A 19,033-nucleotide genomic window follows, 5' to 3' on the forward strand; every position below is an offset into this window, starting at 1 on the left:
TTTCAGAAACCTACAACACACCAAGAAATGTTAGAATTCGTTCAGGGTCTCTATGCGGGAATTAAGATAGGACCAACAGTTTAATTGGTAATTCTGCCAAACCAAACACCCAATAACTTGGTGTCATAATTTTTGACGTTTAAAAATCCTGGGACAGTAAGACAAAAAGCACAGTTGGAAGAATGACACATGGAGACGTCTGGCCACACTCATGGGGGAGAGGGGCGGGCGTCCCAGCCATCTAAGACCCTTATACAAATATTGCAGTAGGAATTCATTTTCGATACTCTTCTGAAAAACAAGCCAAGGTCAACTATAAATGTCAAAATTTACATATCATAACCTAATCTTATGACACATTTGTTTGTAAAAATATAAGAGGACCGAAGGACCTCAGACCAAGGACTGAGAACTGGAGAACCTAGTCCCATCGAAATAAATAAGGGCTATGGATTTCGCTTATGCACAAGAAACGGAGACGGAATAAGCAGGCCCCGACACCCAGAGACATTAACCGTCGCATTTTTCCTAGAAAGGGGAAAACACCCCACGCTGTATCCATACCAGTGTTCATTTCTTTCTGAACCCTGGAGGTAAAAATTTAAATCTTCGGTGAGGATTTGCATGGGTACCCAAGTCTTTGTGAAGAAGAACCCATCTGACATGTGATATCTTCCCTCAGGCGCAGGAGGAGGAGGAGGGAGTGGGTGAGGGGGAAGGAAAAACAAAAACCAGCTCCTTTCCCTTGATCCTGATGTGGCAGAAGGAGCAGAATGCTTAAAAGCTCCCCCGAGGGAAAAAGCTACTCCAGACTGCGATGGATCAACCAAGTCTCACAAACTTCAGAGAACTTAACTTGCTTGTGTTTCTCCTCGTGATTTTCAATGTGTTTAGGGAGGTCACGTGTTTTCAGGCCACCTCCTCGTTGGGCCCTGGCATCGAGGCTCAGGTGAGTCTGGCCATTTCTGGCCCAGGGCCAGGGCAGAACAGGGTTGGAAAACCCAGATTCAGGCCAAATGAAGCGAGCTGGTACGTGGCTTTCTTCTGCGGAAACCCCGTGACAAGGAAGTTGAAGAGTAGAGGATTCTTTTTCTCTTCTGCATCAATAAGTCTATTCCATGATTTCATTTTTAAAAAGTTCTTCTGAAGAAGAGCAAAACCATTTATAATTTAGGAAAAGGAGCGCTCCGATGGCATTCAAAATATAGTTTGCGTTTCATTCTTTTGTTGCCATTTAGAGATTTCAAGCTACGTAGACATTTTAACATGTCCGTTATCATAATGGTGTCGTAAACCAAACGCCTGACAAATGAAACCACCGATTCCTAGGACACACTCTAAACCAGCATTTTTCCAGCTGTGACCCGACACCTCCTCAATCGCTGTTATCGACAGAATGTGTATCTCCCTCATCCCCTAGAATCACATGGTGAAGCCCTGTGATTCACAGCACAGATTTCTATGTGACTGAGTTTGGAGACAGAGCCTTTAAGGAGGTAATTAAGGTTACATGAGGTCTTCAGGATGGGGCCCTAATCTGTTGGGCTGGTGTCGTTATAGGAAAGGGGAGATACACCAGAGATCTCTCTCTCCACTGGCACAGAGCAAAACGCATGTGAGGTTACTGGGAGCGGGCAGCCAGCCACCCGCAAGCCAGGAAGAAAGCTCCCTCCAGAAGCCAACCCTGCTGGCACCTTGATCTTGGACTTCCAGCCGCCAGAACTATGAGAAAATAAATGCCTGTAGTTTAAGCTCCCCCGTCTGTGGTATCTTGCTGTGGCAGTCCGGGCTGGCTAATACAATCACCATCAGCTGTATTTTCAACAAGCAACCAGACCACTGACCCTGCCTGAGGACACTGAATCGGACCTCCAGGGACGGGACTGGAACAGGCGGGGCTAACTAAGCTTCCCTGGTGATCTCTGTGCATAGTGAGGGTTGAGAACCATTGTTCCAAGTGGAGTTCGCTGCACTGCCAGCCCCAAACCCCTCCGTCCATCTTCCCTATTCTAACACCCCAAAGAGGAAAAGTTTTATGGAGTCACTGGTAAAATAGAGACCTCAAGTACTTAATATTAGGCTCCCCAAAAGAAGAATGGAAGACTAGAAATAGAAAGTGATCGGGAATCAGGATGGGGGCCAGGGTGAGGTACGTTGTGGGAAAAGTCACTTTCGCGTTTAGATTTGGGCTTGTTCTGAAAGAATCCACATGAGAACTTCTCAGTCACACTGAGAGGAGACCAGGTGAGGATTTGGGCGCAAAGCCAGACGTAAAATTAAGGGTCCATTTTTTGCTGCAGGTATTCCCCACCCTCAGGGGCCAGTGTGGAAGTGCTGGGTTGGGTACCAGTGGGTTTACACTTGGGATTCTGGCCATCTCCTCCCTCACTTCAAACGATCAGCTTACACTGATTTCCAACATCCTGACAGGTAAAAAATGGAGTTGGACCATCAACCACTATGGATACTTGCGACTCTGAAATTCAAGGGCCAGCAGAAAATGAACATTTGCTATTGTTGAACTCCTTCTTAAACTCCTCATCAATATCACCTGAGTGAGTCAACAGAGTGAAGATGCTACTAAATCAGCTAAACGGAAAAGACTTGAAATTAATATAGTTATACTGTCAGGAATAGTAATAGTATATAAGCAAATTCAAAGGCACCAAGTAGTTCAAGTATATAAAAATGCCACGTAAAATCCTGCAAACCTTTAAAAATCAGGTATTAAACAATAATCAAACACTATTTTTAAAAACACAGCACATTCTCTCGTGAGACCAGGGCACTAGTATTTTTTTCTTAAAGTGATTCTTATGTATTGCCAGAGTAGAGGCCACAGCTGTGGCTCACAAATGTAACTGCAAATTAAGGCAAGATTCAACAGGAAAGCAGAACAGTTTCTAGATTTATGTTTTATATTATAAGTACTCTTCAAGTAAAATAGAGCTTTTCTAGTGGACAGAATGAAATTATATTTTTCAGTATTAATCAAGTCAATATCTAAGAACTCTCAGTAGACAATGTGTATTCTCAAACTGCTTTTAAGTTGAATAAAATCATGGGAAAGAGGTGAATAAGGAGGGAGGTAGTACAGATTAGTATGATTTTTTTTTTTTCGATTGTAAGACTGAAGACCTGGACATGGCTTCCTGTCCCTGCCAGCTCAGTACCTCCCCATGCACCTTGGTCATGTTCCCATCTGAAGGTCTACACAGATAGAGGAAGAGTAATGAAGATCAAGACACAGGTCTAGGTGAGGGCCTTTGATTTTCACAGGTGCAAATGAGAGAAGCATTGTTGATGGTCGGAGGGTCCCAGTGCCCTTCAGAAGGTTCTCCAAACACTGGAGCTTTTGACGATTTCTCTGTTGTGCATTTGTGTTTGTGAAGCAGCAAAAGATGTCTGGTTTCACATGTTGAAAATTTAGATTTTATATTTTAAAAGTTCAACAGCTAAACTAGCTATACCAGAGAGTAAATTATGGAATAAAGGAGCTCTAGTTTCAAATCTCGGATCTACAACTTACTATGCGGTCGTGGACTTTAAGTTCAGTGACCATCTTATTTCTTGAGTTACCGTTTGATTTAAGTGATATACCACGTATAAAACATTCATCGTGGTGCCTGGTACCTAAAAGCATCCAAGCATAGGAAACAGAGCTGCACACACTGCAATGCCTATGATCAGAGTTCCAGAATTTTTTAGGGGGAGCGGGAGGAATCTGCTCATACCGAATGTGTGAGAACCTCCTATGTGCCAAGTGCCATTCTGCACGCTTCACATCGATTCCTCACAACCCTCTTCGGTGCTATTATCTTCATTATGTGGATGAAGGACTCAACAGACAGGAAAACTAAGTAGGTTGCTTGAGTAAACGAGACTACTAAGTGGAGGCACCAGGGTTTGAACCCGGCCGGTTAGATTTCGGAGCCTGTCCTTGTAAGGACTACGCAATACCGCCGGATATATAAATTTACAGCCAAGATTCATAGCATTAGAAAGCTTGGGATGCGGGCCTGGAGTTCAGAGGGGGCCTTAGAAACAGTTTACTACAAAGCTTCTATTTCATAGAAGAAGCCGCTGGAGCCTAGAAAGAGGATTGTCCCGGGTCAGCTGGCCCGGTGGTCCCGAAATTCAGCTGGCATCAGAATCATCGGGACGGCTTGCTAAACACAGACTGCCCCGTCCCACCCCCGGAGTCTCTGTTTCAGTGGGTCTGGGGTGGGGCCCGAGAATTTCTAACCAGTCCCCACATGGTGCTGATGCTGCTGGTCTGGGAACACATTTTAAGAATCGGTGACCTTAGTCAGTGGCTGAGCCAGATGAGGCTTCTGCTTTCCTCACTTTGCGCCTTCCCAATAAATGGCGGATCTCAGCTGCTCTACAATAGTGAGAAGCTGAGGGAGGTTGGTCAGCCTGCTAGAGCATCCCTGAGTGCAGGCATGGAATGCATCCTTCTCCCAATCTAATCAATCAATCAATCGATCGATCAATTAATTAATTTATCTTCTCCTCCCAACTTAGCTAAGATATCTGGAAGCTTCTATGTGGCATGTTACACCATGATTCACCCCAATATTGCTACTTCGTTATGACCCTTTCTACCTACCCCAGCACATAACCAATCTGAAATAATACAAACCTGCTTATGGACAATAATAAATATTATTCTCACTCTGAGCTATTTACCAAAACTTATGATCTAAAATTTGGCTCTTTCAATGCTAAACGCAGCAGGAGTTAACAAAAGCAGCAGGAGTCATGGATGATTGCCAGTATTTATTCTCCGAAGAGAGGAACAATTAGACAATTTCAAAGTTTTCTTTTATTTACATTATAATTCAAAAGGAAATTTTTTGTTTATTTGTTTAGCTAAGAGGATCCATTGCCTTTCATTGATATCCCTCATAGAGTGAACTATTTTGAAAGTAGGGACATTAATTATCATTTAAACTTGCCACATTTAAAACTGCTTAGTTTTTGTGCCATCACGGGGTACTCTGAGGCTTAAGCTACTTAATGACTGTAAGGCATGACTGAGGCTAGCACATCCTAGATGCTCATAGAATGTCAGCTAACTCTCAACATTACTTCTTCTATTCTTTAAGAGAGCCCATGGGCTGGTCCAGTTGTTTGGGCAAGTAGGTAGGGCCAAATGGCATGATCTGAGAGAGTAGGCAGACCTCATAATTAAAACTCTCTCTTTCCCATTAGCAAGCTGATCTAGAGACCATAACACTCAAGAAACTCGTATGGAACACCTACATTTACAAAGCAATTATCTGTTACCCATAAAACCTCACAGGACTTAATACTCAGTCACTTATTGAACTAAGCAAGGCATCTTTTTGGAATATCTGTTAGGCACTAGAGACTGCAACTGAGGGTTCCAGAGAACTGTTACATTAAAATAATTTTTAAAAAATTTTGAAATAAGTATAAATCCATAAGAAGTTGCAAAAAGAAAAAAAAAAAGGTACAAGGAGGCCTCCTGTGTCTTTCACCCAGGTCCCCCAGTGGGCACATCTCACACACCTGAGGCACAGTAACAAAACCAGGACATCGATGTCACTCCAGAGTTCATTCAAATTCCACTGGTTTTAAGGGCAGTTACATTTTGCTTGTGAAAGACGGAAAAACAAAGAGGAGAAATAAAAAGATGTAAAGGTGATGGACACAAACATTATCATCGGCTGTTACTTTGAAATGCGCCTCTGCACCAGCCATGAGAAAGAGATAAACGTTAAGCTCATAACTGTATATTAAGAATGTTATTTCCCAGAAGAAGAAAAAAAAAAAACTTAGAAAAGGTTTTTTCAGAGACTGACCTTAGCAATTATAATCAAATTAACCTGTTTTTCGAATCATCTATAATTGGGAACATTTATTAGTCAAGTCAGCCTCTTTTGAAGTGAGTAGTGAATGTAAGATTTGTTATACACAGATCCTCACCCCACTCAAACTCACACACGATTTGCACAATTGTCATAAAAGAATAATTGAGGAGCTTTGGAGCTTTCTGTATCGCCTGGCCTGGCATGGAATGTAGGGGGTATTTGGATTTTGGTAACATCTCCTTAAGAAATCTTTAGAAGCCCCCATTACTGCATTCATTATAAATTAGTCTTATCAATTCTTATCGATTCATTCCCTAAACATTCTTTTTTGAGCATTCACATTTTCATATGTATATATTTGGGAATATTAAAACTGAATATTTTAATTAGCTGTAATAGGTAAGCTTTTACTCTGTATCTCATTTTCATAATATATAGTCAGGTTAGAGAGTCAAACCATTAATATAGCAAGAACTTTATTAACAACCACCTTTCAAAACTGATATAAAACAAGGTAGTTCACAATTGATCCCAGTTTGATACATCTGCCAATATCTGGTCCTTAGCTGAAATAAATATATATATACACACACACACACACACACACACACACACACACACACACATATGTGTATATATATATATACACACACATATATGTATATATATATATATGTGTGTGTGTATGTATGTATGTATGTGTGTGTATATATATATATATATATATATATAAATGAACAAGCCCACCAGAAGAACAAAATGTCTTTAGAAGCCCATAAGAAGCAAATCCTCCAGGTCTATCAAAAAGGACGAAAACTACTTCCCTGAGCAGGTAAGGATGTTGTGACGTTTCTGATTCTTCACTGTTAAGAAAGCTGCTCTGGTATTAGGAAACAAAACAGAGCATTTTCCCTTCACACGGCGGGGTGCTGTCTGTGTCAGTCTCCCACCAGTGGAACCGGCCAGTATAAACAGATGTTTAAATTAGGTGGAGAAGCCAAAATCCTCTCCACTGTGCACAAAGGGCTGGCAGCCCCGGCTGGGGTCATCTGAATTCTGAATGACCAAGCAAAACTTTTGCAAAGGGCTCCCCGCTTCCAGGGCCAGCCTCAGGCAATTCTGAAATGGGAGAAGCTTGTCCTGGCCCACATGGGTGCCACCTCCCCACTCCCCAGGCACCCCTAGTTGATTGTCCTGAGACTCCCCACTCCCCCTGCCCCTGCTCCCCCAGGACCCCAACTTCCAGGGCTGGTGCCTGAGGCTCAGCCACCCCACAATGATTCTGAGCACTCTGACAGAACACTCAAGTAGCCCGCATGAGGCACGCAGCTAGATAGCTGTGGGCCTGACTTCAAGTTCAGTGTTCTCTCTGTGATCTACAGCACGTCCAATTGTTCTATAGGTCTATGTAATTAAAAAGTTACTATTTCAGCCATTTTTCGAAGCTCAGGAATTTACAAATTGTTTATAATGGTCCTTATTTTTTCAGAATCAAATCATCACATGTATTCTATTTCAGCTCCTGGAGAAATTTTAAAATGCTTAAAAGCGTTCATATTTTTAAAAGTTCTTCTGATAGTAACATTCTGTTTCCAATCAATCTTTAGAAAAATGTAGCGCAGTGTATATGTATGTATATATATGTATGTGAGTGTGTGTATACATAAAATTAAAAACCACCAAAATAATCAAAACCAAGGAATTTTTCATTGACCGTAGGTTTTGCATATTTTCTTGGTAGTTCAAAAGCAATTTTATTCTTTGAAAGACAGCAAAGTCTTGCACTTAATAGATAATATGTAAAGAGAAAATCATCTCTGTAAAAGCTTTCAAATTTGATTTCTAAAAGCACAATAACACCACTAGTGGACTCAGCCTCGTGCGTGCAAAGAATTCTTGCAAAGAACACTTCACTGGAGATGTCTTTCCTCCGTACGGATGATTTCTTATATCTTAAGACCCAAAAAACTTTTGTAAAATTATGCTCAGAAATCAGTTATTTATTTTTCAAATTCTGGTTGGCTTAAGATTCCTTTTATGCATTTTCTGTAGAGATACTGCTGTTCTGAAACCGAGCCACAGAGCGAGACCATTGAGCCCGAAGAGAAACAGGCCACTGGAATCAGCACTAATGCATCACTGGGGCAGGGACAAGTGCATGTACGTGTGTGTGTGTGTGTGTGTGTGTGTGTCTAGATATTCAACGTGTTTAATGCAAGCTTAACAAGTGTGTAAATGTCATCCTCTGATTTCAAATGAAAAACTGCAGATTTTATTCCAGAGCTAGCAGCCTGCCATCCCTGAGGGCCTTAAATGGGCTCAGGGCTTTTGGAAGGGGGACAAAGACGCCATTCTCAGAGCACGCTACTTTGCCCACCCGTGGCATTACAGTCGGTCTCTTGATTTTAGTATGAACTCCACTGCCAGACTTCCTAGACTTTCGACTTCAGCTATCAAAGAAGCGATAAAGGATATATGGACTTAAAGAAATGTTTACAGGGGGAAGACATTCTAAGATATTTTCTGGGATCTGAATCCATCCTCATCACAGCCTTGATAGAGAGCCAGGGCTTTTGACACTGTTTCAGGCTGATAACCAGTTTTCTCTACTCTCTGCAATAACCTGTATAGAAAGCCTACCCTAAGTTCAAGTGACGGTGATGAAAGTGGTCAAGAAAATGATAAATTAACATATTTTAGGTGAAGATTCTAAATGTGAATTATTATTTTAATGTTTTTCCTCCCTTTTTTCCTTCCTGACTAGAGTAATTTAAGTCAGCACATTTGGTCACTTTACAGGCATTTTCACACAAAATCCCCGTTCATTCAAGGAGGGCATATTTTGTTTCAAGAAAACTTTAGTAACCAGATACAGTTTATCATAGAAACTTTAGGGTCAGACCTCTGCAAAACAACACTAATGAGTATTTGAGTGCTCATGCTTGTTAGGCGCTGTCGTGAGCACTTAATATGCAACGTCTCATTCGGTCCTCATAAGACCTGTGTTACCCCAATTTCAAAGATGGGCAATTTGAGGCTTAGGCGAGTTATGTAACAAGTCCAAATTTTCACTGCTGGTAAGCAGCAGAGTGACGACTGTGTCTAGATCTGTGTACTCCAGTGCTAGTGTTCTTAACCGCTGCCCTACACTTTAAAATTTCAAGGGAGGGGAATCAGCAGTTTTCTCTACAAGGAAGAAATACTTTCTTCAGTCTAGGATCCTACCCCGTAGAACAGAGATATATTTCTAGCGAATTCCGAACATTTTCTACACCCTTATCTCGAACTAAGACCAAGTAAAGGCAGCTCAGCATCAAAAAAAAAAAAAAAAAAAACATTTTTTTTGCATTTGCAGCTTTTAAGAAATTTTTCAAAATTATCAAATATGAAAAATTACATTTGCAAAACATCAAGCGAATTTCAATTTCTGGAGGCATAAAGCTCTCAGCAACCTCTTTGTAAAGAAAATGGAAACCAGAGTCCATGTTCAAGTAGGACAAATATTGTTCTTTGGAGCAGAAACTTTTGCTGATCTCACCATGGAGCAAAAGAGTTATAAACTTTTGAAAAAATAAGGTTCTCATGGAAACAAAAACACAACAGGAACTCTAATACAGCGACCAACAGATGCTGCATGTCTTCCCAATTCTTTTAAAAGCCATTGTTGGCTATTAAAATGTTAATATAGGAATAATAAAATAGCAATAATCTTAGTATTCAAGAGGAAATGCTTATGCTGAAGTTTTTGAACTTCAGTTTTATAAAAATTTACTAGCATAGAAGATTGATGAAGTGATGACTTAAAAGGATAAAGCACCTCCAGTTACCAGGAATTGACTAGAAAACTTCTAAAGTATGGGAATCAGTTATGTGGACCACAAACTGATAATTAATAATAAGAGCTAACACGTATTGAATACTTCTTATGTGCCAGGTACCATTTCTAAGCTTCTTTTAAAAAATTAACAAATTTCATTCTCATAACTCTAAAAGATATTTATCACTATCATTCCCATTTTACCCTTGAGAAAAACGAGGCATCGAGAGATGAAGCAACTTTCAAAGTCAGACGACTAGTAAGTGGTAACACTGGTATTTGAACAGACAATCTAACTCTGAGACTGAACTTTTACTCCCTCTGCTGTAAACCCCTGTAGCTGAGCCCTGACACAAGGCGAGGGGCTGTCCCCGCATAACTGAACTAATGGTGGATAGAAAACAGGAATTTCTGCTGTGTTCCTTTGGCAAAAACCCTTACAAACTAGACCTGTGGTGCCTCTGTCTCATGGTTCACAGTCCGTTAACGAGTCAAAGCCCCAGGTGAACGACAGGTGCACGTGGTAAGATGAAGATGAGCGAGAGAATAACTACATGCAGAGTGGTACCAATCAGGCTGGGAATGACTTCAAACTCTCGTGTGACATAGCCTCCATTTTCTCGAATTGTTATTTTTGCATCTTTTGCCATTTTACCCCGCCTCTGAAGCCAGTCACAAGCTCCCTGAGATCCTGACCTGGGCCACTCATGGCTCTACATCCCCACCACGGCTTTATGCAAAGTAGATGCTTCATCGATCTTGTTGCATGACTTATGTGTGTCTTGGACACCTTCCCACAGAGGCTGAGCACCGAGCTGGCTCTTCATGGGGTGATGCGTGAAGATGTATGGAGAGAGGGGGTGAGAAGGCGGCCAAGTATCAGAGAACAAAGCCATGGCGGTCGTAAAGAGACAGAACTCAAGGGGAGTGGTCGGCCTGAACCAGGGAGTTTGGACTATGACCGAGCAGGGTCATTACTGATACAGGTCCTCACGGTCTCTCCCAGGGGATTCAGACTTTACTCCATAGGCGCTTTGGATCACTGGCTGATGACACAGGGGAGGAAGGAATCTGATGAGGGCTTTGTTGGCTGACACAAGAGCTTCCATGAGCCAGAGTTAGAATGATGATGGGGGGAGGGGTGGGGAGAGAAGCCAAAAGCTGAGAAGCAATTCCAGAAAGGGAGGGGATGGTGATTAAGTCACACGTTTAATTAATTAATTAATTAATTGATTGATTTTAACATGCGAAATGACAGGCCACTAGTATACAAACACATACATCTTTATACTATTCTGACAAAGCAGGTAGAAACAGAAAGACTTACAAAGAGACAGTGAACCACATAAATCTAGCACTGTTCCCTAGTCCAGTGAGCTCTGGGGAAGCTTCTACAAATTTCCATTACCGCTTTTTTAGCAGGACTAGTCTCCTGTCTTGAGCCCAGAGTGAGGAAGAATAATCAAGCATTGAAGGCCATGTGCAGTAGAGCACAGAGATTACCCATCAGGGGTTGGAGGTGATGATGCCTTGGATTAAATCCAGGAAGAAAAATCATGCTTATTGTGTGAACCTGGCTAAGTTGTGGAATCGCCTTGGGTCTCATGTGTAAAATGCGGACAGTTCAGCACTTAACTGCAGATTGCTGAGAGCATTAGATGAGATAAAGCATTTAGCCAAGCGTCTCAGTACATACACAGATTTTCTAACTTGTGTCTTTTTCCATTTTGTATTCATCTATTTGGCATCCATTAATTATACGACCAAGCTAACAGCCAAAGTTGTTTACATTGCCCCTGTGATCCAGAGCACGTACCCTGAAACACCTCCTCATCTAACTCTCACACATCAAAGCAATATTTCCCCTGCACTACTCACCCCAGGGCCAAGTACCAGACAACTAGGAACAACTCCTATGTGCCAAGGCCTGCTGGAATTATTTGAACTAGCCAATGCTAAGCTGTCTACCCTGCCCTGCTTTGCCTTTCCCATGGAAGGGCTCAGCCTAGGCTTTCCTCTCGCTTCTTTCTGCTTCCTGACTGACACTGGTGCTTCTCCGTGAGGCCCTGTGTGGCATGCCATGCCCCTCCTCTTGGGAAATGTAAGTAATAAAAATCTTTCAATGGCATTAGTCTCTCTCTGTTGTAACTCAGTCATCTCTATAAATTAAAATCCATGGGCATAATCATTGAGATAATAGAGCACAATAAACAATAGCTATAATAATAGAGCACAATAAACAATAGCTATAATAACGTTTATATAGGTCATGAAATAGAATCAGTTAAGCTCTTCTATCTATCCTTTCTCTCTCTGTCCTTACAGTCACTTTCACAGTTTTGGCCTGAATCATTGAAATAACCTCCTTCATACATCTTGATAAATTCAATCTCTTGCTTCCTGAAACCAATGCTTGACACAGCTATCTTCTAAAACTCAGGGTGTAGGTTACCCCTTGCCAGGAAAGCTTGATGTAGTTCTGTGGTCTACAGATAAGTCTAAGCTCCGTGTCTTGGCACTCAGGTCTTCGAGGGTCTGGCCTGGAATTGCAGCCATATTGGACAACGCACCATTCCCCACAAATGTCAGGAGCTTTTCATGCCTCTGTGCCTTTGCTCATGCTGGTGTCTGCCCTTGGACTACTCTTGTCACTGTTCTCTAGACTTGGAAATCACAATGTACTTGGGGCCTTTGAATTGCTTCCATACTATAATCGCCTTGACGGTATATAACTAAATTAATTTTGAGTTTTCAATTTGATTTAGTAGAACCTTCATGAGTTAAAGACTGAAAATGTAATAAGAGCAAATGGTTACTTTCTATTAGCCCTATTTTCAGAATTAAAGTATCTTCAATGATTTGGAAGGCTCAGTTCAAGTTATACTTATGTAGTACACTCTTTAGTCTCTTAAAATTAATCATTTCTTCCACTGGTACCCTTTCAGCCTTATGTAATTCTGTCTATTCGTATTATATTTTTGGCATTTCTTTACATCGGTTTTCTCTAGATCACAAGCACTTTTTGAAGTCAAAGATAAGACTTAGAATTTTCTTTTATCTTTCCAGCATGCCCATTAGTCTTACGCATAGCAGCTGCTCAGTGAATATTAATTGAATCATGAGCCCTATGATTATTCTAATTAAAATAAGGGGCTCTTATTAAATGATAATTACATAGTTAATTATGGGGAACTACAGGAAAAGGACTATAAAGCCGATCTAAACTAAGTAAAATTAGTTAGGTCAGAGTACGAGTCTATTAAATTCCATCAGAAAACAGTGACAGATGTAGTAAATTATTTTAAAGCATTATGGTCAATTTAGTCATTATCATTAATTATAAAGAGAAGTTAATTTTAATTTCGATTTGCAAAGAGAAAATAACTTTTAGTTTATAGACAAGCCATACACCAAGCTGTGATGTGCGAGGTCTCCGTGTTCATTTCACCCATGCCTGAAGTTGCAAGGCCATACATGCACTAAGGTTAAAAGCTCCAGTTGGGACTACAGAAGCCTAAGCAGGCTACTTCAAACTTCCCCAAGTCCTCAAGAAGGAAACGGGTCATGTCCTGGCTGGAAAGGAACCCAGATCCACTCCTGGTCCCCCTGTTCTTTCAAGTCTAGGCTGGAACTTAATGAGGAAATCAGGTTTGGGTAGAACCCAGTCACACTCTAATGGACACCTGAAACTTCTCCCAGGTCCTCAATATATTTTTGGCAGTTAGCTGACTTCATCATCTGACTTTCCTCCCAACAGAATCTTTGAAAATGAAAGTGGGCTGAGCTTTACCACTACCTCTTCTTACTAGGTGGGTGGTTGGGCTTGGGAAGGAATGAGAACCATTTCACGGGTACAAGGAGAAGCTGTTCCCCAGAGGACATAATGAAGGAAACAGTGGTTTAAAAAGAATGTTAAAAATCACTCAAAGATGATTACAGGCTGTCACTGAGAAATGAGGAAGGAAAGGCTTTCTTTTCGACTACAGGGTGTACAGCTCTACAGACAGAAATTATTATTTTATATTTAGGCCAATGGTAGTCTGTATGCCTTTGAAATATAAAAAGCAATAATAACTTAAGTACCTGGTATGACTTACGAAGCATCCAGATAGATCACAAAGGCTATATATGAAAACCAGGTTCCTTTATAACCTCTTGCATTTCATGTTTCTAAAGTCATCGCTATCGAATATTCATTGAGTGCCTACTCTACGGAGGACTCTGGGCATGGTGGCTTTAGACAGCACCAAGCCACAGAGTTCTAACTGGGCTCATCATTTAGATAAGGAAGGAGGATCACAGGGAAGGTGAATGTATGTGCTAAGCTGCAAATGAGTGACACGACCAAGTTTTTCTGGGGTCCACAAGAGCTTCACCAAAGGAGAAGAGAATTTCTGAAACATACACTAAAACGAACACTTTTTCACTCAACAAAGCAGATAATTTAATTGCAACTTAAAATATGCAAATTTTTGTTTTTGATTAGATATCGAGAAAGTGGGCAGGGAACTCATCTATAGCAACCGTATCCTTTGATCATGTTTTGAGTCTTAATCAAGGGGCTCCTTTTGCATTCCTCATCCTTCCTCTCACGTCTCTCACACCTTTTGAACTAGTCGAAGAATAGTAAGAGCATGTGTGCCACATGGCAGGCCGCCCAGCTATAAACGTGTGCACCCTCGCTTTATTTGAACAGAACTGGAAGAAACATAGTTAGATTTCGTATTTAAAGATGAAAACTGAATCACCCAAATCCACCTTTGCCTTCAGTTTCCTCACCCCAGTGAGGTGTAAAAGGGATTCTCGAAGTCGTGGCAGCTTCTCTTTCAATTTGACTGCTTCCAGTTCCTGAGCCCAGCACTGAGAAAGGATAACCAGGCAGACAGGACCAAGAGCAGTTGTGAGTTGAAAAGACTTGTCTAAAGCCACACTGTTTAGTGGCGGAGATACTCGATTAGAAACATCACCAAATATTCACTAAAGGCCTGAACTAGGCATTGTCAGATTTCCTGAGTGAACTTCTAATTTGTCGTAGTAAAATATTTATATTATATAACAATCTACTCTTGATATTTAGTGATTTTATGGAGTGTGAAACAATTGCAACCATACATTTTTATGTCAAGAGAAAACATTGCTGCAGAGAATAAACAACTAAAGCATAAAAACTATACTTAAAAAAAAAATTTTTTTAAATCTCTTTCTTGGTACCTAAAAGTGAACCCTTAAAAACCATTCATCTTTCCATGTCTAGATAAATGTGTTGAGTAATTACTTTATACTGGACATGGACTAGGCATTAGAGATAAAAAGATGAAAAAAAAGATTAATCTATGGCCCCTGCCTTTAAAGAACTAACTGAAAATAAATACCTCCCCAAGAGTCTCTTCATACTTTAAATAAGTATAAAAATACCAGCAGACTGAAAAATACCCAAAGATTCCTTCATGACCAGGTTAGAAATTAAGGTAAACTTAACTGAAAGAGAATAAGAGAGAAGGGAATGAACACATATCATCCCATAAAAGGAATGAAATTTGGATACATGCTATAGATGAATCTTGGAAACATTATGCCAAGCGAAATAAGCCAGACACGAAAGCCATACATTGTATAATTCTACTTACATGAAATATATAGAATAGGCAAATTCACAGAGACAGAAAGAATCAGAGGTTACTGAAGGCAGGGGCTGGGGGAGAATGGAGAGTTACTGCTGAATGGATACAGAATTTGTTTGGGGTGATGAAAAAGTTTTGAAAATAGTGTTTCACAATATAATGTATGTATATGTCTTACTGTTGAATTGTACACCTGAAACTTACTGGATTTCATTAACTAATGTCACCGTAATAAAAATAAAAAAATAAAATCGATACGATGAATTTTTAAAAAAGAAAGAAAATAGTGGTTAACAGCTGCACAAAACTGTGAATGCAATTAATGCCACTGAATTGTATATTTAAAAATGGTTAAAATAGAAATTTCATGTTATAAATATATTTTACCACAACTTTAAAAATGAATAATGTAATATATCAGAAACCATTTAACTGTGCCCTTAAAATGGGTGAATTGAGTGGCATGTAAATTACATCTCATTAAAGCTGTTAAAAAAAAGAGACCATTCCTTATATGTTAACATATTACTTTGTCATCTTGTAAAGTTCCGAATATTCTTAAATAAATTCACCAGGAGCAGAACCAGGTGATCAATGTTTGAAATACTATGATTCATGCTTCTTATTGAATGCCTAAGTTTTGCAAATAATTACTAATCCTTTTGGCAGTTTAGAACACAGGAAAGCCCTGTATCTTTTGGATATCTGGTTAAACAACTAATTTACTATCTCACAATGAAGAGACCATTTTCAAAATAATCTCTTGCTTTGATTCTTCTGGAGTATACAGTCAGCCAGAAAAGTATAATTGGAAGCCACTGTCAGAACCGAGCACATTACAACAAATTTTTGCACTTCTCAATTGTAGGTTAGCTATAGCTCAGAGCATGCTGGTATCTGGAAAAACGCCTGGAACATATGGGCTTTTGATCCATATTTGCTGACATGAAAGAACAGTTGCATTTACTGCTTAGAAAACTCTCAAGGCTCGGGTCAGATAAAAGCATTTGGAGGGGCGGCAGGCCAGCCCAGAACACCCCTGGGAGTTTACTACCCTTGGTACTTGCTTCCTCGGCTACCCTGCACTTCTCTCATAGGTCAATCTTCAGTAAGACCAAAGAGTCCCCTTCAAAATAAGTATCATTAAGAGTCCAAGGTCTAGACAGAACAGAACAAGGTCAGGCATTTCAAAAGGATTTCATTCCAATGAAAATTTGTTTCAGAAAAGGCATGACCTTTAGAAATAAGTGAACAGGAGAGCTATATTTTGGTCATTTGTTCTGTTGTTGTCTCAGATCAATAGTCACAAAACAGAAAATAAAAGGAATAAATGGGGAAACGCAGAAGTTAACTACTTCATCATTTCTCATAACAGAGGTAATACAGTAATATGATTTCGACTAGAATTTGCCAAAAGCCAGTAAACATTTTCTATCCTCCTTGTTAAATACAAATAACACAAAACAGGATTCCATCTTAAAATAAAAGCTTTCGAAGGAAAATAAGGTGGGAATAATAATCTTTTACTGTGTGGCTATTGAAGGTACCTACACCTTTGACTAAGAAGAGAGAAAACAAACCTCCCACAAGTGAGTTAGCCATAATTTATAACAACCTGCGAAGAAAAACGGACTCTAGATTTGTCAATTCTATTTGAAGGGGGAAAAGCTTCTAAGCTCATTATCACCTTCCTAAACCCTTAAAAAGAATCATACAGCCACAGCACAGCATCACCAACATACCCTGAGTCCGCATCCCATCTTGGCTCTGTGGAATAAGCAGCCTGGATTCGGCCCTTCGAGGAGAGCTTCGATTCCTCCACCCTCTGACCAGAGCCCCGACCATGGCTGTTGACAGCATGCTCCCCGGCCAGCCGCTGTGGCCCTGCTGGCTGACGGGGAGTGGGTGGATGGCCCTGTCAGGCCGCCACCATCAGGAGAATCACGTCCACCTGTGACAAGGTGCTACGCCCAAGGCAGACAGGTCCGGGCGGTTCTGCCTGCCCTTGTCCTCCACCCACATTCTCATCCTCCTTGTGTTGTTAGCCCTCCCTCGGGAGGCCCAGGGAAAATTAGGCAGATGAGATGAGAAAAAGCAGACAATAGCGAAAATAAAAAGGAGGATATGAATAGAGTCAATCAATAGAAGAGGATGGTCAATCTTACAGAAGTGTCAATCTCTTTCATGAAAGCTTTTTTTAAATCTTTCATTCTTCACTTAAAGAAGTCCAACTTTTTAACATTTAAAATGACCTGTGTGTGTGTGTGTGTGTGTGTGTGTGTGTGTGTGTGTGTGTGTGTGTGTGGCGGGGGCGGGGCGCAAGGGGTAGGTACCTATGTATCTATTTCTCTTTTTCCAGCCTATTTTTTTTTTTAATTGGAACAAGTTTGGGGGCAATTATTTTTCCAAAGAGAACCATTCTTCCAGGTAAACAGAATTTGTTTACAAAATATGAAGAGTATTTCTAATGTTCCGAGTATTCATTTCACAGAATTATATCAGCTTTTGTGGATGAGGAAAGTTGATTAAGAAAATTTAATAAAAATTCACAATCAAGTAAACTCTCAAAGGCTTTTTAAAAAGGAGTTGATTCCGATAGCCTAATACTTCTCTCTCCTGTTGAGCTGGCTGGAGTTGCCTTTTACTGCATATGTGGTACCTGAGCTTCACTCATATAGTACATTGCTCATATCTGCCCCCTACTGGTCAAGATGCCAGACGCACATTGGTTAGACACCAATGACTGCATTAAAGCTGTGGGAGGGGCAAGTGGTAGAAAGTTCTAGAGTGCCTTCAGTATCTCTGTATTCATTCAGACTGGGTGGTACTAAGATTGAATTAACCGTAGGCAGCCTGAGAGGTTCTGATATTATTTACTGTCCTTATGACTTATATTGGTAGAATGATCTGTACCTAATTTCACTCTTTTTTTCCCTTCCCCAGTTATACCTTATTTAATAAGATTGAGGCAAATTCTCCCAAATCCCCCCAAAATGACCACGATTTTTTTTTAAAAAAGGCTACAGTTTACGAAAAAGCAGCAGTTTTGAGGAGACACATTTGACTTATTTGTTCAGTTAAAATTTCCCTCATTTGCTAATTATTTTGACATGTCCAAAATTTAGAAAAACTTTAGTATTGTTGCAGATGGAGAGAAAGTAGAAATGAAGGATGGGAATCTGAAATGATACGAGAGTAGGAAAATGTTGACTCTGTTCCTTCCGTACCCCACCTTCACAGTGGGGTTCAGGCACACATCTGAAGACAGTATGTGACCACGGGGCATTTGGTGAGTGGTGCAAGTCCTGTGGTGTACCTCTCTTTCCTCATGGGAACAGGGGCTCCCTTGGTGGTGGGCAGCTCCTGCCACAGAGGGCTGAGCCAGGCTCTGACGGGGTTCAGTGCAGAGCTGCTCAGGGACAATGCTCTCTTACCGTTAGGGAAAAGGTCAAAGAGGCCTTCAACAGTCTCTCAGTTCCTGTGACACCCTGCCCTTCCAGAGTTGCAAAGCAAAGACAGGCTGAACTTACTTTCTGTTGGGGAAACTGCCTGAGCAGATGGGGTGACATCTGGGGAAGGACAGCAGTGGAACTGTGGACTCGAGCTTTGGTCTGGTCTGGGCTCGGAGCTGAAGGATTAAGCAGGGATCTTCAAGATGGTCCAGTGTTGCTGACCAGGGCCCCAAATCCAGAGGCCACGGCGTAGCAGGTATATTAGCTTTGAATCACTTCTCTTGGGAACTCCCGTGTCTAATT

At 40.8% G+C, this 19,033-nt stretch overlaps 1 protein-coding gene across 6 annotated transcripts in view; it reads right to left on the bottom strand.

Moving 5' to 3' along the window:
• PLEKHG1 (pleckstrin homology and RhoGEF domain containing G1) overlaps nucleotides 1-19,033 on the bottom strand; it is a 203,936-nt gene that overhangs the window by 102,415 nt on the left and 82,488 nt on the right. The window contains exon 1 of one of the 6 annotated variants that reach the window (XM_039851333.1): nucleotides 17,021-17,464. The exons of 4 other annotated variants lie outside the window; for them this stretch is intronic. In XM_039851333.1, coding sequence (XP_039707267.1) covers nucleotides 17,021-17,138 — 118 coding nt within the window. In that variant the 5' untranslated portion in view covers nucleotides 17,139-17,464. Of the gene's footprint in view, nucleotides 1-17,020; nucleotides 17,468-19,033 lie in introns of those variants that run through there. One more of the 6 variants, XM_039851342.1, reaches the window with a different exon arrangement.

The sequence above is a fragment of the Pteropus medius genome, unplaced genomic scaffold (assembly GCF_902729225.1).
Source record: "Pteropus medius unplaced genomic scaffold, Ma_sr-lr_union100, whole genome shotgun sequence".
Classification (NCBI taxonomy): domain Eukaryota; kingdom Metazoa; phylum Chordata; class Mammalia; order Chiroptera; family Pteropodidae; genus Pteropus; species Pteropus medius.